We start from the raw sequence: 26,171 nt of genomic DNA on the forward strand, positions 1-26,171 counted from the left end.
CATAAAATAACTGTATCAGATTATCATTTATATTAGAGTAGGTAGAAGAGTGGCTGTCCATAGACCTCCATGCAAATGAATCATCACTCTCTTACTGGGCTTGGAGATAGCTTCAATGTATAAAATGGTGATTAAAATATAACTTTATAAAAATGTTCACTTTCCCTTTTTTAAAAAAAAGTTTACTATCTACAGAAACAAAAAAATCTTTATATTTACATCAAGATAACTATTAATGACAAATATAATAATATGAAATAAAATATTGAAAGTGAGTATCAACTTTTTAAATAGAGGTTTGGCTCACAGCATAAACAAGTGTAGATAAACAAACCAAAAAAAAAAAAAAAAAAAAAAGACTTTCAATAATAGGCCCACTCCCCCGAAATCCTTCTATAATCTTCCCTGCCAAAAGAGGCATGGCAATGGGCCAGATTGCAGACAGAAGCTACCCCATCCCACAGCATGTGGAATACCACGACAGGGTTGGTCAGTGGGCCCTTTGCCACCCAAAAGCCAATCTTCAACAGCTGCCAAGAATCGGGCTTTCACTAAGTCAACAAACACCAAACCCTAGGTTGAAATTTTCCCCTTCATCTCTCGCACAGTTTCTGTTTGCCTTCCTTTCTTTTTCTGCTTTCTACCACGCACATTTTGTAGCAGATTAAGACGCGGGAGATCACTGTAAAGAGCGATTCCCCAGGTGTTCTCTAGAAACCTTTTAGAATTCTCACCTGATTAAAAGACTTGACTCCAGCTCCTTCCTAGGTGTTTACGCATAAAGAATGCCATCCCCTTAAAGGGTGATTTGATCTTAGGTGAGTGACAGACATACCCACAGACAAACAGCTCCTATACATTCAGTAGGCGAGTAGATTGGAAAAATGCTTCAGGCTTCCACATGGAAGGCTGGTGATAGAGAGCCTCTAAGTGGTGTTTAGCAGTAGTACCATTCACATGGCCTTCACACCCAGCCCGTGAACACCCCTCCCTCTGCAGAGGGACCCTGGCTGAAGCCAAATGGAGGGAGGCATTTGGAATGGCTGCCTCTCAAAGACACTCCAGAGTGAACTTGCCTCCGTTTACTCACGTGTGGAGTCATCTGCTGGTGGAATTCTATAAACTACTCACCACAAAAATCTCTCTTTACATACACACAAGCATACATACCCACAAACACCCCTTCACTCCTCTCTCTCTCGCTCTCACACACACACACACACACACACACACACACACACACACACACACACACACACACACACACACACACACACGACGTTGGCAGGATGTATGAGAATTCAACTAATTCTCTGGAACGTTCATCCCTCAGTACTAAGAGCAAAAGCTTCTTAGTCGTAACCTACATTGCCTGCCCTGTTCTTTGCTAAGCCTCACCATTTCCTTTGTTTGCCTTTATTTTTCTTTCATGATTTATTATATCACAGTGACCACTATATATCTTAATATGAATGTTACTAAGTTGTGGAGCCAGTAATTCTGGCTTTCAGTGTGTGTGTGTGTGTTTGTGTGTGTGAGTGACTGTGTTTTACATGTATTTACGTGAGAGCTTATATACACACACACATATATATTTCTTCCTTTAAAAAATCCTTAGAAGCTGGTGTTGCAATGTGAAAGCTTCTCTGAGCGAGAGTTTTTAACCATGCACCTCACTGTAAAAATAAACACATAAAATGCGAAGACTCCCCAAATGCAATAGCCATTTGCCCATCTTCTTGTATTTCTACAGTGTTGTGTCTAAGTGTTGTGCTGGCTTGGAAAGAGTCTGTGACAAGTCACTCGGTTTGGAGACAGAGCTCATTCTACCCATTGTCACTGGTTTGGCTTTGGGGTGAGGGTCTCCTCTCCTCTTGGCTTCCCTTTTTCTTCATCTTCTTCTCTGATGGCCTGGATGTGTTCTGAGGGATGCTGCTGGGGAGACTGGTCTGGGGACTGATTTTCAATTCCTGCCAACCTCTGTTCCTCTTCGATGACTTTCTTCCACATCTGGTGGTTCTGCACGAGGTGCTGAGTTATTTGGCAGTAGATTTTCCTCCTTTTGAAAGTTTTCTTTCCTGAGAAAACACCAAATTATAAGACTACTTACTTGTGTGTTGAATACAACAGTTATTTCTTATCACATTATTAATAGGAATTAGGTACCAAATGGATATATATATATCACTTGACTTGTATATTGTAATAATGCCATTTCTGAGAATGGGGAAATAAGAGGAAGAGGGCAATCACCATTAATACAGCATTGAGATAGAACTCTGAACAGTAGTTAATATTTGGTAATGTCCAATACAAGATTCTGCTTGTATCTTGATATTAGTCCCACACCTTCAGATTCTCAAGACTTCTCACCAAGATGACTAAAGTAACTTCTCACTATGTCTTCCTTTATTTTGTCAACTAGTTCCGCTCACAAAAGTCTACAAGATTGATTTCTTTAATGAGGTTCTGATGTTACTGCTCTGCTTCATGTGGACTAATTAATTTCAAACTCATCTCAACGTCTTCCCAGAAGCTGGAGCAAAAACACTTTTGCAGTCTTCCTCCACCTGCAGCCTGGTTTCTATCTGTACTTACCTGCTCTCTTTTATGTACATGCACTGAACTCTTCTAGTTTTGAGCCGATAAAGCCCCTCCTTCTGAAATGCTCTTCTCAGTAACCGAAAATTCATGTCCATTTATTATTTGGAGATCCAGTCACATTTCATTGAATTTCTCTTCTAAGTAAAATCTCTCGTTCTTTCTCTCAGACTCTCTTGTCACTCCACATATGCTTCTCCGAGTAGACAGTATTTCCCATTTTCTTTTTTCCTTTCTCATTCTCATTTTCATTTTTTCTGGTAACTGCATATCCAAAACCATTTAGGGGGACTCTCACCCCTTCTTTCGGTTATGTAGTTCTGGAAAAGGTGGTCAAATTCTACTTCCCCACCCATCTCCCACAACACAGCTGTGTCCTGGAGACTGGCCAGTGCGCAGGTATGGAACCCAAGTCAGGCCTATCAGAGTCCTTCCCTGGGACTTTTCCCATTGGCACAGCATGGGTATGAGGTCAAGGAGTGGGGACTGGAGGCCTTTTCTTCTCTGCTGATGTATTTGGAATGAAGTTAACATGGAGCTGGCTATAATTCCAGCTTCATGGAGAAGGCAAGATTGAAAGAACAAGATGTCAGGCAGGTGAATCAGAGACAAGAACAGGGGCAAGTAAGCTCTAATACCAGCCAACATTATGTTTACATGAACCAATAATTTCCCTTTTGCATATACTCATTTGATTGAAGTTTTGTCACTGATAACAAAAACAATGTCCTAAATAATGTACATCCTCTAAGGCCCTTATCTTATTCTCATATATCCCAGCTCCTTTATTAGACTATAGCCTCTCTGAGGGAGCTTGGTAAAGATCTGCACAGATCTTATACATGACAAGGCTCTGCAAATATGCATTTAATAAATAAACAGATTACGGTTACTTGTGTCCAAACAATTTAATGTTTTCAATATGAAGTACTAAAGGCAATTTTCACAGAATTGCATGTCTTGATTGAAGAAATGTAGTAAAATTAGTTTCAACAAAAGAAACATGATGTTTCAAATAATTTGCACTAATGTCATAATTCACTATTTAAGCTCCCAATTCCTTATGTATTTATTAAGCACCTAATTTGTACCAGGTGTGCTACTGTCTTGTGACTCACTGATAGGGGAGACAGATATCATGGTTGCCAGCATGGCGCTTTTACTCTAGTGGGAACAGAGAGAGTGAACAAGTAGCTACAATTATATTGAGTCTTACAAAGTCTTTGAAAGGTAGCAGACAGAGGGGGAAATGTCTCAGCTCGGAGGATACTGCATGGTGATGGTGGCTTGGACGAAGATGGGGATAATGGAAATGAAGACAGATAAATGTGAGACAAGACTCTGGTAACTGATGAGATGTAGCAAATAAAGAAGAGGGGAGGAGCCGTGGCCAGAGAAGCTCAGTTGGTTGGAGCATCGCCCTGTGCACCAAAGGGTCACCAGCTCGATTCCTGGTAGGGAGCCCTGTGGGAGACAACCAATTGATGTTTTTTCTCTCCCTCTCCCTTCCTCTCTCTTTAAAATCAATAAAAACATATCCTTGGGCAAGGACTTAAAAAAAAAGAAATGAGAAAGAAGAGGGAGGAATCAAAGACAACCTTGAGCTGTCTGGCCCGAGCAGCTGAGGAGGTGGTGGTGTGATGCACTGGGAAAGGGAACGTTAGAGGAGTGGATCTGAGGGCCACGTTGAGCATAAAGGATCCAGGAGACCTAAAGTGCAGTGGTAAATTAGGCAGCTGATCTTGACCTTCGCAGAGCGCTCTGTTCTCTCCTAAGCCACCAGAATATAACTTAACTCTCAGTATCTCCATCTGGGTGACTGTTTTAGACTTAGGAAAAGAATTTAGAAATTAGGCTAAGACCCTGCCATTAGACTGTAAAGGTCCCTGTGGAAATAGGCTATTTCCCTCTTTTGTATGTATACTCACGAAGCCCTGGCCTTTAGAGTGTATTCAGTAGAAGTTTAGTAAATGGATCATGTTCTCTCTAGTTTCTGTTCCACAGTTCCAAGTGAATGATGAGGTATTGATAACTGATAAAAATAATAATGGTACGAGAAAGTGGTCCACAGGAAATTCTGATCTACATTAAAGAATCAACAGTACAAGTAGTAATGATTTATAATGTAGAATCTGGAAGAAAGAAGAGGAGGAGGAGGAGGGGAAGAAAACAGTAACAATAGCAAAAAAGAAAAAAAAAAGGCAATTGCTTTGAGATGTGCCTCCTAGCTCTCTTGGAGGTCATACACCAAGAGTTTTGTGGCAGTGCTAATGATTGCTATAATGGTTTCATTTGAACTTACCATGGCAATTTCTTGCACTTCAAAGGACAAGATCATTTTTTGAAACACAGTGCAGAAAAAGGACATGAAATAAAATCATCTTGAATTACTTTCAAACCATACAGACATATAACAAAACCGATTAAATGCTGGGGCGAATGGATAGAGGCAGAATCTTAAGCAAGAATTTAAAAAAATATTTACTGTAGCATTATTTTATTCACGAAATGGACCCATCAATCAAACCTATATTGACCACCTACTGACAGTTCTCTGAATGCTATGGAAAACAACGACCAATTTGTACTCAGAGCTTCTACAATCTATCGGAGAGAAAGCCAAGAAGACAAAAATGAAAATAGACATGCTATGTTTTATAACATACAGATGCACCTGACCAAGATGGCCTCAACATCCCTTCAGCTTCAATAAACTTCAACAGGTTTTTTCCAGTCTATAGGTCTCTGACCAACCTTTTCTTAGAGCATTTACTTCATAAAACTTGAAATTGCTAATTCTTTATCTATCCCCTTGTAATATATATGTTTTTCCCCAGCCTCTAGCCAGTTTTACAACTTGGAAACATTTTCCTCAAGGACCTGGGAGCCTAACTTCAGTAAGCACCAGTTAGCAACACACATGGCCTAAGTGACCAACTCCTCTAAGGTCTTCCAGTACTTTGTCACTCATTCACCCCAGCACTTAAATCTCTCTTGCCTTTGCTTCAAGGGAGGTGAGTTCAACTTTTCTTCCCTATTGCAATGGTCTTGAATAATGTCTTCCTTGCCATTTTTAACAAGTATGTGGTACAGTTTACTTCCGACATGTCAAACCAGAGTGAACAAAAAACTCAACCTACAGGGGAACAAGTAAGATTTTTTTCAAAGGACATGACACCTGAGCTGAGATGTAAATCATGAGAATTAAATACAGTAGGTGAAGAAAGGGCTGGTAGCATTCCAGGCAGAGTGACATGCATGCCTACGGGCACGGGGATGGGGCCCTCACATGACATCGATTTCTTCATTTGAAAGCTTCTCAACAAGGGCAAAATATATATATTTAAATTTGAATTTTTAAAATCAAAGTTAATAAAATATATTAATACATTAGGTTTTTAAAAGCAAATCTCTAAAATAATCTTCTACTAAAGCCATTTACTTATCTATTTCTACTTTGTTTTTGTTGTAGTTTAGTACAAATCAGTTTCTGCTGGGAAATTTTAAAAGGTTAACATATTTTTTATCCTAATGTTTCGAATCAAGGGAGTTACAGGTGGCCACTGGCAGCAGGACAGACTTGCATCACAGTTATAGGAAACACTCTACTGAGCAAGGTGACGATTCTGTCTAAAATTTATACACATTCACAGCAGGGCATTCATAGGGAAGAAACTAACAAAAAGCTCAACTTTTTCCCTTTTCCTTTCAGGGCAGCCCCCATGAGAGCAGCTGTTCTCTTATTAATGCTGTTGAACATTAGCAATAAACCTCCCTGGAATTAAACTGAATGAGGTGACGTAGAAGAAAGTTTGTACCAAATAAATTTGCGTAGATTAGAGTCTGCAGGTGGTCTAAAGCATGCTTGTATTGGGAGCCAAATTGTTCAGCACTGGAACCTTTTGAACCAAGAACAAAGAGCCTTTCATTGCTCAAATTCTAAATGCAGCTTAGTACTTCATTAGAAACCTCTTAGTTCACTGCAGGAATCTTTCAGATTTAATTATGAGGTAGGGAAAAAGCCTTCTTTCCCTAGGATACCATACTGAAACATTTTATTCTATGTTTCCTGGGAGGTCTCCAAGTTTTACAAATTGCTGAAGTTATCAGTGCATATTTAATTTAAGTCTAAATTTCAGGCTAAATCAAGTTAACCATCACAGTCGATATCAATTCTGAAATTAAAACAACAAGAGTAAATAGCAGTGGAATTACAAATGAGGAGGCTTGGATTTCCTTTCTGGTTCTGCAGAAACCATCTACACACCTTGGAATATTACTTAAATTTCTGAGCCTCAGTTTGGTATTTTGTAAAAGGAGGCAGCTGAACTATATGATCATCAATTCCCCTCCCATTTCTAAAATTCAATTACTCCATGCAGCCATTTTTTATGAAAAACTAACACTTTATCATTTTCTTGGTTATAAAGGAATACTTCAAAGATAATTTTTCAAAGGTTATGGTATCAAATCATTGTTGGCGGATCCTTTAAATTTTAATATAAGGCTAGCTTACCCTTACAAGTCATTAGTAGACAATCCAGAGAATTATCATTCCTGCTTTAGTGAGCTTGATAAAAATGGGAAGGTCAGGAGAGTAACACATTAGAATCTGGAAGTCAAGTGGCAACCCAACCTTACAAGCACACACACGAATCAAATCGAGTATGTGTCTCATTCTGGGCTAGAGCCAATGTTGACAAGTTGAGCTTGTTAAACTTCTGGGCCTAAATTCTTCAATTCTTGATGCCTGGACTGTGTGTGTGTGTGTGTGTGTGTGTGTACATGTGTGTGTGTACGTGTGTGGTGTGTGTGTGTGTGTTTTGCAATGTGTTTGAGTTCAAACAGCAATCAGGGTCCATGGGAAAAAGACTTTGTAGAAGCAAAGCTGACCCCACTTTCCAATATCAATCAGTGAAAAACTGCCCTGTCTTTGGTCAGATGGCAAATTATCTGGTTTTCTGGATGAAAAGTAAAAACAAAACAAAACAAAAAAAACTAATGCCTGTTTATTAAATGAACAAATGAATAAATAACTCATGAATCCCAAATCTTGATACCAATCTCTCAATTCCCAGATCAGCACAAAGTTTCGAATGGAAATCTTTTTATAAGCACCAGAGAAATAAAATATAATTACTCTGATAATAGAATATTGAAGGGGAAAAAACTTTTATTCCCCCCATTCTGTACAAAAGTTAATATTCAGGATAGAACTTAAGCAAAAATCTGACCTAAAGCCAAACCTGCATAACCCTGTCTCTATAGTTAATAATGACCTCTTATCTATGCTTATGTGAGCCTACAACCAGGCACTTATATAAGGGAAATATAGGTTGATGCCCATGTTAGAAAATCGCCTTACTGGACAGCTGAAATGAACTAAGTCATGCATTTTCCCGACTGCTAAAAAATAGGAACAAACGATCAGAATGTCTTTCCCTGGTAATAACTTTGGTAAGGGCTTTGAAAAGATTAATATTAAGGTTGCATGTTCTTTATCTACGAAGGCAGATAGAAACCATACACTATATTCTCATGAACACAGGAACAGTATTGTGCAATGTTACTCTAAGAGTTATGGGTTTTTCTATTAGGGCCTCCTCCTTACGTCAGGAGAAACAGCAGGGCATATTTCACAACATGAAGAAAAAGAACCTGTTTTTATAGTTAATTAAAGTGATTAGAATGGGTACAGTGTGCAGTCCAAGTCCATGACCAGATGTAAACTCTTCTCATTGTCCCTATTGCCACTACCTCAGTCCAAAGCCACAGTCATCTCTCACTTGGGTAATTTCAGCAGCCTCTTAACTCATCCCATTGCTCTTATTTCCTTCTATCCCAAACTCAAGAATATACTCAATAGCAGCTAAAATGTAAGTTGAATCAACAAACACTTCTGCTCAAAATCTCTGATGGCTTCCCACCTCAGTCAGAGTAAAAGCCAAACTCCATACTGTGATCTGCAGAGCCCTCCCTGCAAACCCCACCTCATCTAGCCCCCACTCTCTTTCTGTTGCTCTCCCGCCCCCTTCTCTGCTTCAGCCACCCACTCTCCTGATGCTCCTTGAACACCTAGCCAAGCCCACCTCAGGACCTTTGCACGGCTTGCCTTCCCCTCCCCTTGGAATGTTCTTTCTATATCTATCTTTGTGGGTCACTCTTTCACTTCTTTCAGGTCTTTAAAAATTTTTTTTAAATCTCTCTTTTTTATTTAGATCTTCCAATGCCACCTTATCTAAATTTTTAACCTTTTAATTTTATATCCTCTTACCTTTTTAAAAAACTCTAACATTTATCAGTACCTAACATACTTTGATTTACTGATTTATCTTGCTTACTGTCTGCTGACCCCCCTAGAACATAAGTCTAAAAGGGTAAGGATTTATCTGTTCTTTTGTGTGACTTGTTCACACCTCTGCTTCAGTACCCGGCGGAATGCCCGCCACAAGCAGGTGCTCAGTAAATACCTTCTGAATGAACGAGTGGTTGCTGCTCCGACCAAGCTGATAGAAGCCTAGAGTTTCTGTATATGGGACCTGCTAGTCCTTTCATCTCTGAATCATTAAGATACTCTGAGGAGTAGACTTTGACTATTTAATTTCCTTTTTACTTCATGACAGAGAACATATCGTTGTATGAACATGGGGTTATAGAGCCCACGGTCTTTCATTTCTCTTTTTATGAGATTGGGTAAGGGGGGGTCTCTCCATAATCAAACACAGCAGATGATATTTGGACTCAAAAGTATGTAATTCACAGAAAGCATGAGACTCATCTGAACCTAGAAAGGGATCTGATAACTTACTTGGAGACTCGTTACTTTCACAGGTTTCCTCTTCATCGGCCGCCGCCTCCTCCTCCTCCGGGTCATCGGTATCTCCCGACTCATCGCCGTCTTCCACCCATTTCCCTGGCATGAGTCCCGCAGAGTCATAGGAGTTGCACAGCGGGCCCACGATGTGCGAGATAAAGGATTCCTGGAGGTTGGCCAGCTGAGGGGCAGAGCGGTCCATGAAAGGGCTTATCGGGAGCCCCAGGCTGGCCTCTTCGTCGCCCTAGAGACAGGGAGTTAGCACGAGTGGTGAACCAGAAAGGCAAACGACAAGGGAAGTCAACATTCAACACTCTCTTAGCATCTAAAATTTGCAAATGTGCAAGAACTTAGAAATTCATGTGTGAGTTCCCTCTTTATTGATGAGATCCTACTCAAATTACGAAGATTCCTCTAGAAATGCTTTGTTGCCATTTACCCCTCTTTTGATGAGGTTTTGGCCTTTGATCAAGGGGAAGAATACGAAATGGTTTAATGTCTCAGTAGATGATATTTCTTATGCTATTAGTCAGTGTGCCTTATATTAGAGTATAAATGCATCATAAAACCAATGCTAGAAATAATTATCAAGCAAATATACAATCCATTAGGCTTTCCTTTTATGCTTTGGCTGCCAGAAATCTTAAAATACTATATTGCTCAATTAAAGTTGCTACTTTATCCTAGCTTTCGGTTGAATTACATCTTCTGTGAATACATGATTTCTATATTCTTATTTACCTATATGTTAAATTGGATCATTCTATAAGTGTCTGTCTTTTGAACAGTTTCAAATCTTTCTGGAAAAAAAATCAGATTGTTAACCATGAAGAAATATACCGATATATCAACAATGTTTATGTCTGTGTAGTGGAATTACTAAAAGTGAGTTTTCCTTTTCTTTTTAATATTTTTCTTGTATTTCAATATTTCAGGATTGATTATGAATTAACCTCATCCCTAAGAAAAGTAATACATTATTTTCTAGAAGCACAGGCCTTTTATTGTACATATAAATCTTGTGAGTAATATCCATCAAAGTTCTTTCTAATCTCTCTAAATATGTCCAGACAATTTACTTATTAAGATGCTTCATCAGACTTCTGGATGCCTTTTATAATACAAGTTTCTTTCTGACATTGACCTGAAACCTAACTCCCCATAAGTTCTATGAACTGATTATACTCATATCCTTTTTGGGGAAGCAGAGAGGAATCTAATGTTTCTTATAAACCATCTGTCAAGTACTTCACATAATCCTAAATTTGTATGTCTTTTAAGTATCTAAAGTTAGTTATTGTTCACCTCTATTTTTCCCCAGGCTTAATATCTTCACTTCTTTTAATATCTTCATGGCCTTTTATGTCACTGATTCCTGTACTTTCCCCAGGCTCCGCTACCTCCAGGTGCATCTTGAGTGGCTCCACAATATGAAACACAAAGTTTCCAGGATCATGTGGCTCATGCAGGGTAATATGGAGAAGACGCCCTCACTCTGACATTTTGGTGGTAGTTCTTTGTGCTAACCCTCACATTATCATGTCAAGTAAAATGCCTATTTTTGAAGCTTTTTCATACGCTGTGGTTATAAACTCTATTAGAAAAGTAAATAAGCTTGACCTGGTACATATTCATATATTTAAATTTAAATTGACTTCTATTATAATGAATTTGTAAAAGGACAATTTCAGCTGTCTCTTTTACTTCAATGTCTTCTCTCAAAAAACTTGCAAGTAACTTTACCTTAGAGTTTTATGGTTATAATTTAGTCCAAATTTTTTGGTGATTTTTTTATCCTGTGATTAAAATTGGCCAGTGCATTTTCCACTGCTAGGGTGAGTGTGAAATAGATTTATCAGACTCAAAGCCTCTGGAAGCTTTGGAGAATTTCTGAGCAGCCTAAGTACGGATTAAATCAGTTACCTGTTCGTAAAATTCATTGACAATACCCTCTGTCCACTGAAGATGGAGCTCTTTACTTTTAGCTGGCCCATTGATATCGGCCAACTTTATACACATTTGACAAACTAGCAGACGATCGTTTTCATTGGTCCAATCTATTCCAACATCATCATTTACCTGTTTGAGGAACAAAGTCGAATGTGTTTTACCTCAATGAAAGCAAAAGTTGAACAGAAGAGTAAACAATACAGTAAATATTTATTGTCTTACTACCATGTGGAGATCAGAATATCAAGTAATGAGGACTTTCTCAGCTATTTAAAATAATGTTACTGGCGTGCATAAATTAATAGTAAAAACAGTTCATCAAAAAAATAAAATAACAAATGAATAATTATTAATTATGCAATTGAAAACAAATGCTATTTAAAGACAAGAATGTGGTGGAGGCCTGCAGGGGGGCGGGAGCTGGTAGAGGGGATCAATGGGGGAAAAAGGGGGACATCTGTAATATCAACAATGAAGATCAATTTAAAAATATAATAAATAAATAAAATTAGCATATGTTACCTATTACTATTACAATAATGTAGCTACAAATAAGAAATTTTCCTGAATTAACATTTGAGCATTTATATTTGACATATGAAATTTTGCTTCAAGGTTTTGACTTTCCCACTGCCAGATAATTTATGTTCACATACCACAGACATGGAAGCAAATTAATTCAAACAAAACACAATGACAGAATTCCATTATTTCCCTGTAACACAAAGTATAAAATATATAGACAGCACCTCAACCTCTCAAGTTCCTAGATTAGGATTGATGCCTATTTATCTGCTTCTGGTTAAACATTTTATTGCATTTCATTTTCACACTGGACATATGAGAGGTGATAGCAATGCGTTTTGTTGAATACTTCAGTTCCATGACATCTTTCCATCTGGCCATAAAATAAAGACTGGTATAAATCTAGTTACCTTGGCATTAAATTTGGCTACAAAGTCAAAGTGTTTCTTCAAGTCAGTGGCCAAAATTGCTTCAATGACAAGGAAACGGAAATGCTTAAATTCCACATGGTCAAGGTTAACTAAGAAGTTATACTCTGGCCGGGACATGAAAAGATTCCATGCAGCAGCTGCGTGATGATTCTCCAGGACTGAGCGGTCATTGTAGAGCACCGCCTAGGCAAAGAAGGGAGAGACGGAAGAGTTCAGTTTTTTAAGTTAAAAAAATTACAAAAACAAATGAGAATATTCAATGATTTCAGAATTTTCCTTTTTTCATGGAACACAGAAATGTAATCTTGTGACTGCTGGTTATTAAGAATAATTTACTTCTGTACATCAACTGTTAATTACTTTTTGGTTAAATTTTCTTTTTTGTAAAATAAAGATAATATACTTGAAACTTTATTCCAAACATTTCTAAGTAAGGGGCTTAGTGCTAAATTTTTATCAGATTTCTTTGCAGGGCACAGGAATTTAACCATATAAATATGCAAATGTATTTATATGCCTAAGAGGTAACTCAACTACATCTTGCATCTGGAATAATGACCTCCTCTTAGTTAAACATATAACTAATAAAGAGGAATGAAATCCCTGAGAAGCCCATGATTTAAAACATTCTCACCCCACAATCAGCGATAGGAAATATCACCCTTTATCACTAAAATTGAAGGAATATATAACTGTCTAGTTGTTTGTAATTGTCTAACAATGCTGAGGGAAGGCCCAGAAAAGGAAGTTACGTAAAAAAATGCTTGAAGACTGTGATAGAGGATACAGAAAAAAGGGGCATTGGGACAAAAGGACATTCTTATTGAGGTAAGTAGAAAGCCTTATATGTACAGAACAGTTTGAATAGTAAATGCTGCCGGCCAGAGGATTTGTATAACTTTATTAAAAATAATTATTGTGTTTAAAGGGCACATTGAAATAAATTAAAGTAGGTAGTCAGGAAAAAACCAGAATATTTTTACTGTATATGGATTAAAGGAAAATTCTAGACTAGTATATAAGACAGGAAGTGGAAAATGATGGGAGTGGGGTAAAAAACAAGCAAACAAAAAAAAAAAAGGCAAGAAAAAAGAAGAGGATTGGATTGGCCTCTACACCCTTTAGAAAGAAAAATAGGCTTTTGGGAGCTTTAATGACATGGGTCCAGCTGATTAAATCAAGGAGAAGCTTGCAGGGTTTAACTGTATAAATGATAACTAGAAACTTAGTGACTAATTTTAACTTAAATGTAAATATATGCTAAGATGCACTTCTTTAAAGTTATCGTTTTTGGAATACTAGGTTCAGGGAAAAATTTCCCTCAAATGAAATAAATTAAAATTTACCTCCTACTAACCAATAAAGTACCATAAGAATCATAACTGTTATTCTGAATATATTTCAAAGGAATGGGATTTATGTACAAAGAAGCCTTGCATTCTTAGAAGTCCAAAAAGATTTGGTTCTCTAATCTTTTCAGAAAGGGACTTCTGTACAGGTTGGATTTGCTTTCTTGAAAAAGCTCATTAACATGAACTCAAGTAGTTTTTTTTTTTCCTTAGAAGAAATTGAGAAGGGATCCCCATGGGTAACAAAGCTGTATCCTGTCATTAATAATTTGGAAAAAACCATGCTGTCTTTTCAAAGTTAGCATGGTATCTAAGAATTTTATGTCAGGGCCAAATATAGTTGGGCTCATATTTCTTCAGAGAAATCTTTCAGTTGAATTTTTTTCTCCTAATCAAAACAGACAGAGTTACCTGAGGAGCACTGGTTGCAACCAGGAATGCATTAGTCCTTCCTGGGTGGTCATAGTCGTGCATGGCCGCAGCCACATACAGCGCCATCAGCTCTAAGGCAGGGATATTTCCAGACAGACACCCGTATTTATCATCCGGCACACTATACATTTTTGAGAACACATATCCCATGTGTCCATGTGTAAATCCACTGTCAGAATCTGAAAAAAGAAGATGAAAGTAATAGAGATTTTTAAAAAGAATGAAATTGATATCATTTATCTTACCCCCCCCCCTTAAAAAAAAGTACTCTTTTATTCCCATAGTTCACAAAGGAGCACAGATGCACTTAGCAGGTACCTGAATCACTTGCTGATCCATGATCATTAATCACAGTTGAGAGGCCTGGAATAGGCTGTGTAGTAAGATACCAAACAGCATGTAAGACGTCAGTAGCATGGATTCTGTTATGATCTATAACCAATGCAAAGGAACAGTCATTAATTTGTGAACTTTGGGGTCCAAGGACTAAGAGTGCCATCTACTGGATAAATGGCTCAGTCTTAACATTTTAATACCCCAGTGAATGCCAGCTAAACATCTAGGACAAATATTATTTGATTACTCTTCCGTTATTCCATAATATCTACAGTAACAAGAAAAAAATTACTTAATGTTCTTTATGCATGTAGATATCTGAAGTAGAAAAATCTGTATCCAGAGAATACCAGAAACCTAATGTATATAGGAAACTCACTATGTGAAACAACTCTAAAGTCTACTTTTGTACTTATTTCCACGCTTCTGTATAAGGCTGTGCAGAGGATTAGAATAAAGGCAGACCCATGACATACTTCAACTGGTCAGACCAATGGTCTATACCACTCAATATTTCATCTCTGTTGAATGGCGCCCAAATGTGATCTGTGAATAGAATATAGTATTTTTCTGTAATCAAACTTAAAATACTATAACAAAAATGAATCCACAAAGCAAAATTAAAAACCAAAATTAATAATGTTCTCTGATCTAGAAATTCTGATTTGGGACTACAGTTCTAGGAAATACCTAAAATGAGAAATAAATACCTCTTTATACAATAACGTACGGAGTGGGGCCATTTAGAAGAATAAAAACTATGGGGAAACCAAATCCCCTAGTAATAATGTCATTATCATGGGAAGGGGGGTCTATTTTATATACAGGTCAGCTTCTATTGGACAGTAACCAAAGGCCCAGTCCTCTCTTGGCCCATCTTCTTTTTTTGGTGCAATTCTTCAAAGGTTTTCTCTTGTTTATCTAGCCCTCCTCATACTTCATTGGTGGGTATGCTTTGTTATAAATGTGCTTACTTTCCACATTTTGTTTTTGCTGACCAACCAGGGTACAGTTTCCTTCTCCAGTACAACCATGCACCATTTAACGACAGGGATTCATTCTAAGAAACACATCGTTCGGCAATTCTGTCACTGGGAACATCGAAGCGTGCACTGACACCAACCTAGATGGGACAGCCCCCTACTCACCTAGGCTATATGGGATACCACCATCAGATAGGCGGTCCGTCATTGGCCAAAATGTTGTTATGTGGCATATGACGATATAACATATTACATCTCTGAGTAATAGTGAACAGATGAGGGGGAGAAAAAACAGAAGAGAAAAAAAATGTTAATGGGAATTTGAGAGGGAGAAAGGAGAAACTATGACATCTGTGGCCTTGGCAGCACACAGGGGATGCGGGTAGACGATGCCCATTTCCTACAATTCTGGCAACTCTTAGGAGTCAATCTTTTGGTGAGTGGGTCATTCAGTTGAGGAGCTGGGTGAGGGATTGAGAGGTGTCTTCATAAAAGCTCTGAGAAACAGACCTCCTGTCACTGCCAGGGGTGAAGGCTAATATTATCTAGTACTTCAAAGAACAATTTTCTTAAAATTGGAGTTTATATCTCTGTGTATAGACTATCTCAAGGGATTCAAGACAATTATATTTTTTATGTTTATACCTGTGTCGTGGGCAAAGTTGATCATGCTACAAGTTTCTGGATTTAGGTCGGATCTGATTTTGTCTCTGCTCTGATATTTATTACCTGTGTTACACTGAATGAGTTACTTCAAACTCTAAGTCTCATTTCCTTATCTTAAAAGATGAAGGTAATAATAATCCCAATTTCATGGTACAGTTGTGAGAATTACAGAAGGGAACATATTTTATTTTTTAATTCTCAACCAAGGGCATGTTTTTATTGATTTGAGAGAGGGAAGAAAGGGGGGTGGAGAGAGAGAGAGATCTATCTGTTGCCTCCCGTAGGAGACAATGCTCCAACCAACTGAGCCACCCGGCCGGATGGAAACATATTTATAGTGCCTGATACGGTAAGCTTGTAATGAATGTAAATATCGTTCACATAAAATAAATTATTGCTGTTAGAACAGGATGGTGAATTAGCACAGATCACCAGTTTTCTCTCGATGATGTGTAAGAATAGAATTACAAAACTGAAACAAAAGCTATGCTAAGTCCCTGAGGAGGGAGAAGGCAGTGATGACCCAATAGAGGAGCAAGTGGTCGCCTGGGCAGAGGATGCCACTGTGTGGGGGTACCCTGGGAGAGAGCTTCTGAGAGTGCTTTTCCCTGCTGCGTGCAAGTAACTGCCATTAATTCTGCTAGCCATGGACACCTGTGCATGCACCCAGTATCAGGGTGCTGGTAGAGTTTGTTTGGGGTGAGAAATAGACAATGTCAGGTACAGGAAAACTATTTTAAAACCTAGATTCTTTAAATTTTGGTGAGGGTTCTGAGTACAAATTTAAAAGCTTTCATATTTTTCTTTCTTCTTTTGGAAAACATTTAAAGTGTACTTGGAAGTAAAAGGAAATTTAGTTTCTAAAATTTTAGGTCATTGTCATATTAGTGTTAATTTAACCTTATTTTGGTTACTCAGGCTTTTTTCATTTAGTTGTGGATTTATTTAGCTAGAGTTGTTAGAAATATAGTTCTTTAGCAGTAAATATTAAAAGTAGACATACAACAAATTTTTATGTGTGATAATTACAATTAATGACAAACAAAGGTTTTAATCATTGCCCATATTAGTATAAATTTACAACCCTACCACATGCAAGGTATTATTATTTAAAAGTGATCACCAATTAGCTAAAACTTCATTGTGAGAAGATATAAATAAATTCCCTTCATGAGAAGTGGGGCTTCTAATAGAACAAGCAGGTTTATTACAACAAATTATTTTCACATGCAATAAAGAACCCACTATTTCAGGAAAAACTATTTACTTGTAACACATAAAAATGTAATATGAAAATATAAAAATTAATTTAAAAATTAAGAATCTGGAAATGTCTTTTTACACTTAAATACTGGTCAACTTTCCCTACAATTTAACGATATACAACTTAGAAAAATGTTAGTAATTATTTTATTAAGTACTCAATGTAACTTGACTATAGCGGAATATATCACTAATTTCTATTTGGAAATATAACATTAATTTGTAAAGTTAGTCTGGTGACTAGTTGTCCTTTAGTGTTTTCAGTGGCTGCCTGTCTGTAAAAGTTTCATAACTACTCCTTTGAGAAATCACTAAAACATGTCAATCATGGGCATCCAACCAGGGTGGGCCTTGGAAAATATTACTATTTTGCAAGACTTAGCTTGAGATCCTTTCAAACTACCCCTTTCTCATGTCTCTCTTCCAACTTCAGAGTCCCAATGACCAGACTTTCCCAAGGGTCCCAGCGCTCTTAAGCTCCCCTCTCTTCTACTCCCACTGTTTTATTCTGCCTGCATTTTGTCCCACATTCTCCATCAAATCTAATTTGTAGATTGGATTCTTCATTCTCCTTTGCTATCATACATCATCATCTGTGCATTTTCATTCCAATGTAGCATGTGCATGGAATCTTGAAAAATAATATATTAACAAAGGATCACTAGGGTCAATGTACTACCCCTTTCTAGAAATACTTATGCTTTATCTCTCTCCATATAATTTTTATTTATTTCAGCTCTTTCTAACTACAAAAAGATCCTAAAGTCTAAGGTACATAAAGGCAAATTTAAAACTTAAAACATGATTTAAACAATATGCTACTAACGCATGTTCCAACCAATATATTATGTTTAACTATTTTTCTTGCTATGCATTTATTTTCTGAAAGTACCACATGATTTCTACACATTTCCACAACTTCGTTGATTAGATTTATGGACATTTTTTCAGTTCCATATACTTTTTAGCATGTAACAATTTACTTATGTGTTCGGGAGCTCCCTGAAATGCTACATATTAAGAATATAATTTAACATCTCCTTTGTGTTCCAATTTCTCATGACCATAAATGACAAGCTTTTTCTCACAATATTCAAAGTTCATAAGCTTGAACACTGTCTGTGTCCTTTCCTTTGCTCTTCACATTTATTTCACTTAAAAATGTTTCTAATAACTTCTCCATAACTACTTCCAGATGTTTCTTCTTTTCTATTTTATTACTTAGACCATTATCCTACTGTCCTTCTACCCCCAGCCAGGTTTATCCTTCATGAAAAAATTTTAATAGTTAGTGATTTAACTCTGCAGATGCCAGAACAAAAGTTCAATTCAGCCAATGAAAGGAGCACATTAGCAAATGAGCAATACATTGAACATTTAATGATTCACTTAGCACACAATTACTACATGTAAGGCACTATTATAATCTCTATAGAATTATTACCTCACTTTACCCTCATACTAATTCTATGAAACAGATATTAACGCTCCCCATTTTACAGATTAAGAAATGAGGCATGCAGAGGGTAAGAAAGACCCAGGCTCTCCTACAGCTGATAGGTGAAGAGGCCAGGATTCTAACATAGGCTCTTATCTCCTAATCACTGTACCGTGTGGCCACATGGTGTATTGTCAATGTGTAATTCTGTACTAGCTGCTAACAAATCAATATCCCATTACCCATAGCAAATTCTATGAATTTTTAAAGTATTATTTCACAAATAACTTAAACTTACAAGGAATTTCCCTGTATCCAATCTCCAAAGCATGAAAGTAATTCATAAATTCCCTAACTGGAATTTTGAAAGCTTCAAAGAGGCCCATGTCTTCAAAAAGTCTGTATGATACCTGTAGAAGAGAAAGACAAAGGCTTAAAACACATTTCTGGTGTGTATTAGACATAAAAAGAAAAAAAATTATATTAATTTAAAGCCAATACAGACAATTATTGGGAACAACATATCAAATAGATATACATATATATTTTAATCCTCTCCTGAGGATATTTTTTCCATTGCTTTTCAGAGAGAGCTGAAGGGAGAGAGAGAGAGAAACATCGATGTGAGAGAGACACATCGGTTGGTTGCCTCCCACACGTGCCCCGACCGGGGCTCGGGACGAGCCTGCAACCAAGGTACATGCCCTTGGCCGGAATCGAACCTGGGGCCCTTTAGTCTGACACTCTAACCACTGAGCCAAACCGGCTAGGGCAATATCAAATAGATACTGAAGAACTCTATGTGCCTAGCCCTTGAAATCCCTGACCACAAGGGACACATAATGTGTTTTTAAAGATGGAGACATACACCCGAAAAACAACCAACCAAAAAACCAGGATACGCTGTAGAAACATATCAAGACAATAAATTGTGTGTGATATCAATAACTGGAGAATAGTATTCACTAAATTGCTAATTGTATAATACATACTATAAGCACTAATAAAAGAATGAGAGAAAGCTTAAATTTGTCCAAATTTAATATATACATAAAAAGTTTTCTCAAGGATCAAGGATTCAGAGTTGTGTTTTAGTGCAGGGTAAGGGGAAAGAAGCATGAAAGAGAGAAAAGGGGTTGCCTTGACTAAAATATACAGAGAATAAGATTTATTCTAATCCAGAATAAATAACAATGGCTGAACTATTTTTCCTAGCTTGCCATCTTTCTCTTCTGAATATCTAGTCACCACTCAACTCCTTTCACAGTTCTAGTGACTCAAATTAAGTGAATGCCTTTGGATGTAACTGGCATTTGTGGCACGCAAATGATGAAGAAAAAAAAGAATAAAGGAACAGAAGAAGGTAATGGGGAGAGAAATGGTTATTCTGATGACAGAGGAGAATACAGAGCGGCCTATTTCATGTCAGAAAGGCACGGTGTTGGTTATAAATCAGGAGATTTTTAAAAAGAATTATTCATTATTTTAATCTGCATTCCTTCATGAAATTATCTTAAAATATTTCCTCTAAATTTTTGATATATGGCTTCATAGTTAAATTTCCATCTTTTGTTATTGACTTTAAGTCTATTCAAATTCAATATTTTAAAATTATATATTCAATATTTGTCACTATGTGACATATATAAGTGAAATATATATACAGATACATACCTAAAAATAAGATTCATTCATTCAGCATATATCTATCGCATGCCTACTATGTTCTAGACAATTTTTGATATATAAGGCATATATATGTATGTATGCATGTATGTGTATATATAACAAAGATCTATTCCTTCATGGAGCTTATGGTCTAGCAGGGGAAGGCAGTAAACAACAGACATACTAAGAAAGGTATATTCTATGACAGAAAGTCAGAAGCCATATACAAAGGCAAAAAGGGGAGCAGAGATGGAGGGCTGGGAGTACAGAGAAGGGTTAGAAGTGCTTTTTACAGTATGGGGTTAGGGTAGGCATATTCAGGTGACACTGGAGCAAAGGATTAAAGGGTGTGTGAAGTGAGGTGTATGGCTATCTAAGGAAAGAGTTTTCTGTGTAGAGTAAAAGACAGTGCAAGCCCCCTGAGGTATGCTTGCAATATTCAAGAAACAGCAAGAAGGCCAGCATGGCTGAAGCAAAATAAATGAGGACAGGAGTAGAATTTCAGCTGGGCTTGGTGCACTCTTGGGGCTTGATAGCCAGATAGACCATTATAAGGACTTTCACTCTGCGTGAGGTAGGCAGCTATTGAAGACGATGGAGCAGGAGAGTGACTGTATTTGACAAAGGTTTTAAAAGGAGCATTGTAGTTGCTGGCTGGGAACAGAGTATATAATACGTATATTAACTTCTGTGTGGTTTTTTTCACTCTGAACAGCAAGCATATTTAATCTTTTACTCTTTTTTGGTATAATAGTATACCTTACCTCCTCTCTTTAAAAAATGTAATAGAAAGTGAAGTTTATGGTTGCTGTAATATTTCAAGCTAGTTCTTTTAGTTATTTCCACTTTAGATGATATTTGAATTCTTATTTATAAACACCTAATGGATTTATTTATGCATATTTTCAATAATAATACTAACAACAGCAGCTGCTATGCATATATATGTGTATGTATATATGTATGCTTATATATTTAGCATTTAATAAGTGAGAAGTCTGCTTTAAATAGTTTACATATATTAATTATTTACATGTAATTAATCCTCACAACACTTTCTGAGACAGGTATGATTATTAACTTTTGAAAGCAGAAGAAACTGAGGCACAGAGAGGTTGAGTCACTTGTCCAAGATCACACAGCTGACACATTATCAAAACCAGAATATAAGTCAAGCAGTTTGGCTTCAGATTTTGTACTTTTAACTGCTTCAAATCCTACCACCAATACTTAAAAAGCAATGTTGTTAGAATTGCAAATAATTAAATTTTCCTATTATTCTTTTCCAACATTTGAAAGATGAATTGAAAAATTAAGACAAGGATATCTTACAGTGTGATTTTAAAACAGGAGACTTTTTACCAAGACACTGTGAAAAATCAACCACCAATAATCCAAACTCATAAATAAACAACACCATTAACCAGGTAAATACTGGTAACTGAAAAAAGTAAACACTATTCCAAAATCTGAATAATGTCCTTTCAAATTTATTAAAATAAACATGATAATCATCAAGAAGACAGGCAGTATATTGAGCCTGAGAAGCCATTTCCACTGCACATATGTCTCTTTTAAAGTCTTTTGAAATGAGACGTTTTCTGTGTAGTTTCAGCCAAAAGGTGATTTCTTTGAATGTTCAAGTTAATTCATTTTGGCTGTCCTAAATTCTTACTAAGGTGAAAAGAATATGTCTTTCACACAGTGCAAATTTCATGATTTTTGTCCTTATAAACTCGAATCAAAGGGGGAAAAAACCCCATAAAGTTCTATTTAGCAGTGCAAATAAAGCTGCATTTCAAAAAAGTTCACTGTTTTGTAAACTAAAAAAATAAAGTGACATAATAAGGATCATGCAGTTATGTATTTATTTTATTTTTGAAAGATGACTAGAAAAATGCATTAATGAATTTTGTCAAAATTAATCATTAATTATCTCTAATCTTTCTAACGTCTACTCATATCCATGACTCCTAGAAAATATTGGTGGTGAAGCTGGTCAAGGTCCACCCTCCCACCCTCCAGCTCACAGAACTCCGAGGGGAGATGGGCACCTGCAATGACACCTGGTGCGCTGTCGCTGGTGCTGTAAAACCAGCTGCTGTAACTACTACTTTTCTATTGCTCACACCTTCCACTTGGAGAGTTAAAGATGTAATAAGTGAATGTGTTTTATAGGGGGCTAAAGAGCAGTTGAAATAAAGGTAAAAAGCCTGGGCTTCCAATATGATATATCTGCATTCAAATCATGGATCAATATGTACTGTATGACTGCAGATAAATGGTATATCCTCTTTGAATCCAGATTCCTCTTCTGTAAAACAGATTCTAAAAAAAAAATGACATGCATCAAAGTTACTGAGGAAAGTAAACTGCAGAGCTTTGGGGAGTGTGGGGAGTCTGTGAGGTGTACAAAAATTACAAAACAAGGTGAGATTTTTCTTTCCATACAGGGCACAGTTTGTCCAGGAAAAGAGACAGAAGACCTCCTGGGCAACCGCCACATTTTCCTGTGGCATTATTACTGGTATATTTGTAGGAAAATCACTCCCTTAGAGTCATGGTCTACAATGGGTTTCAGGAAGTGAAATACAAAACCTCCCAGGAGAAGCCCTGATATTTGAAGTTAAGGTGAATGGACGAAAATCAGCTGCCCTGAGGACTACTCAGCCCTAAGAAAAGATGAAATCCTGCCACTGGCGGCAACAGGGATGCATCTTGAGACTATCGTGCTAAGTGAAATAAGTCCATCGGAAAAAGATAAGAACCATTTGATTTCACTTTTATGTGAGATATAAAACTGAAGCTCATAGACATAAACAACAGTGTGGTGGTTACCAGAGGAAAGGGGGGGGGGGAAGTAAAGGGTAAAGGAGGCAAAATATACAGTAACAGGATGATTCGACTTCTTGGGTGGTGGGCACCCAATGCAATATACTGATCGTGTATCAGAACTGTAACTTGAAATCTATATGCTCTTATTAACCAATGTCACCCCCAATAAATTTAATTTAAAAAATTAATTAAAAATTAAAAAAATAATAATTTTAAAAAAAGAAAGAGAAAAGTGGTTGCCCTTAAACCTGCCCTTAAGATCAGCTGGCATAAAAAATGTTGCTCAGCACAGAGGAGAAAGGGTGAGAAGAAGGGGCTAATAACTCCTAACAAAGGAACAAGGGCCATCTTAGTCCTCAGCTTGTTCACGGTCAGGATAAAGTCTAGCAGAGGCAATGAAGGCATATCATATAGAGTGTGCAATTATTTTGAGTTTTATATTCCATCAATCATTTTAGCAAACTTCTTCTGTATGTGGCATAAATGGTCATTATTTTGACAGACATCTCATTTTCCTACTAGGCCAAGAGTTCCTTTAAGGCAGAAACACATTTTTCTGCTGGCAGACTACATCAGTACTGTTTGTGGAACTGAACAATACAGGAAAAGGCCCTTCTTTCTTCTTCCTTTAAACTTGATGATCAGGAATCTTCCTCCTGAAGTTCCACACTCGGATACTGGCTGAGAGGCCCAAGCAAAGCCTGTCTCTGATGTGTGAAGTAGAAATCAGCGTAATGAGTGATCTGTCTTCCAGTGTTTTACAGGGATTGTTAGTGGCAGCAATAAATCTGGGTCCTGAATTCTCTTCTAAGTTTTTATATTAAGAAGTTTGGTAGTCTTTAGTATCTCTGCTGTGATATTTATTCAATCCATCAGAACTCCCCTAAAACATTTTGAAATAAGCTAATAAATGTTATTGCATCATCCTCTTTAATTAAGAGTGTACATTTTGATATTTGTTCGATAACAGAGTGAATTCATTGTTTTGTTTTGCTTATTGAGAACATTCAAATTCTTAAATTCTATATTTTTTTCCTCCCTCAGAGAAACAAACATTTCTTTATTTGGGAAATTTTGAAAATAGTCTAGCTTAAGGAAAAAATAGTATAAGGCTATTATGCAGCTATAGTTCACATTCTATATTTCTTGTGATACATAAAGGTTGTTTCTATATTAAAATACAGATAACTCTCTTTGATGTGTTTCTCATAGCATTGGGGGGAAAGATGTTTCTGCATAATACCTTGGTTTTGATAAGGCCTAAGCACTGTAATATTCAAAAGTTTAGAAAACAGTCAATGGAAATAATTACAATAAATTAATGTTTATAAATAGGCATCTTTTTTCTTTTGAGGGCTTGTGTGAGTTCTTCTGCTGAATTCTATGAATTATAGATCATTTCTTCATCTTGCTTGTGTATCCCTGCCCCCTCCCCAAAATACACGTTTTAATTGCAGAATATGGAATTTTACTCATTTGAAGTTCCAATTACTTTTGTTAACCCCACAACCAAGGAATCTATAGCATGTTGAGTATTAAAATTTCCTTTCTATATCCAATACCCACCCACCACTGGTATCAGATGTGTGCAGAGCTTTAACCAACCAAGGAATGTTTTATTTTTTACATTTAAAGTCACAGGTATGAGTACATTTCTTACCTGACTAAGAATACGGCCACGTTTCCTTCCTATTTTTTCCACCAAATCAAAAATTGGAAAATTCCAAGTATTTAGCTGCTCCATAATCGAGTCCAAGTTATCCATGACAAGAGGTTCAGGAGCAAGGATTGGTTTGTCCTGGAATAAAGATGGGAAGATTTTAACAATATATAGGTCTTCTACGAAGCAGTTCATTGCTTTAGTAAGTTCAATTCAATAACTGAGTTTACTTGAAGTGAATAACTTAAAACTTCTGGGTGAATGGTGAGCTTAAAAAAAAAAAAAATCAAGATGAACAAGACATTGGCTCAAACATAAGGAGAAATGTCCTGAGGCTGTTTCAGATCATGAATTTTGTATTATTGGTTGCCTGCCTTTGTTGGTTCAGATATGCTACAGGGAAGAAAAAAATGCTCTTCCATAAGTTTACACAACCACTTTAGAGTTTACTATGAGGCTCCTAAATAAAGATTCAAGGGCTTCACAACACTTTGAAATTGTATGTAAATTTATCTCTTTATGTTTACGTAAAATCTTCTAGGTTGAGAACTCCTGGCTCAGGTTGGACTCTCAAAAGAAACTCATGAGTAGGGAAGGGGAGTTAATCCCCCCTACTGAAGCTGGTCAAATCTGTATTACTGCTTCAAAATCAGCATTAATCCTGCAGAATGACAACACCAAATTTTTCAGGGATTTTAATTTAATTCATGTGATGTATGGTTTCCAAAGAAACATGTATCATATAAATGTAGAGGTATTTTAGAATTGATTCCAAATGAGGACATTCTTTAGAGTACATGTACCAAAGAAAGAAATGAAAGATAATGAGGATAAGAAAACATGTAAATTATTTATCTGAAAATCTCTTCCATTTAAAAGTATAAATGGCAAATCGGGTTAGAGAGAAAAATAATAGTAGTACTTGATAATCACACGACAGTCCACTGTTTTCTAACCAAGCTGCCTCCCCCAAATCGACCTGCCTCAAATACAATTTTACCCTCTTTAAATGGATCACTCTAAACATACCAAATAAGTCATTATTATTTAAAGGGTATTTTAATGGGTAGCAAGTGTTGATGTAAACCTGATTTAGTATAACAAAGAAAACAAATATTGGCTCACTTTCTAAATTAAGGAGGTCCTAGAAAAAACCAAAAACCAAAAACCAAACAGCATCCTGGCCAGTGTGGCTCAGTTGGCTGAGTGTCATCCTGTGC

The 26,171-nt window shown here is 36.8% G+C and overlaps 1 protein-coding gene across 1 annotated transcript in view; it reads right to left on the minus strand.

Annotated features, from left to right (window-relative positions):
- Positions 1–1,246: 1,246 nt before the first annotated feature.
- Positions 1,247–26,171, minus strand: part of PDE3A (phosphodiesterase 3A) — a 258,613-nt gene continuing 233,688 nt past the window's right edge. Inside the window, exons 9-16 of the mRNA XM_016197413.2 lie at positions 24,952–25,089; positions 19,087–19,198; positions 14,421–14,534; positions 14,082–14,281; positions 12,301–12,504; positions 11,339–11,494; positions 9,410–9,659; positions 1,247–2,078 (exon numbers count right to left, since the gene is read on the minus strand). Of these exons, the coding sequence (XP_016052899.2) occupies positions 1,837–2,078; positions 9,410–9,659; positions 11,339–11,494; positions 12,301–12,504; positions 14,082–14,281; positions 14,421–14,534; positions 19,087–19,198; positions 24,952–25,089 (1,416 nt within the window). The 3' untranslated portion in view covers positions 1,247–1,836. The remainder of the gene's footprint in view (positions 2,079–9,409; positions 9,660–11,338; positions 11,495–12,300; positions 12,505–14,081; positions 14,282–14,420; positions 14,535–19,086; positions 19,199–24,951; positions 25,090–26,171) is intronic.

This window comes from Miniopterus natalensis, chromosome 2 (genome assembly GCF_054644295.1).
Source record: "Miniopterus natalensis isolate mMinNat1 chromosome 2, mMinNat1.hap1, whole genome shotgun sequence".
NCBI classification, from domain to species: Eukaryota; Metazoa; Chordata; class Mammalia; order Chiroptera; family Miniopteridae; genus Miniopterus; species Miniopterus natalensis.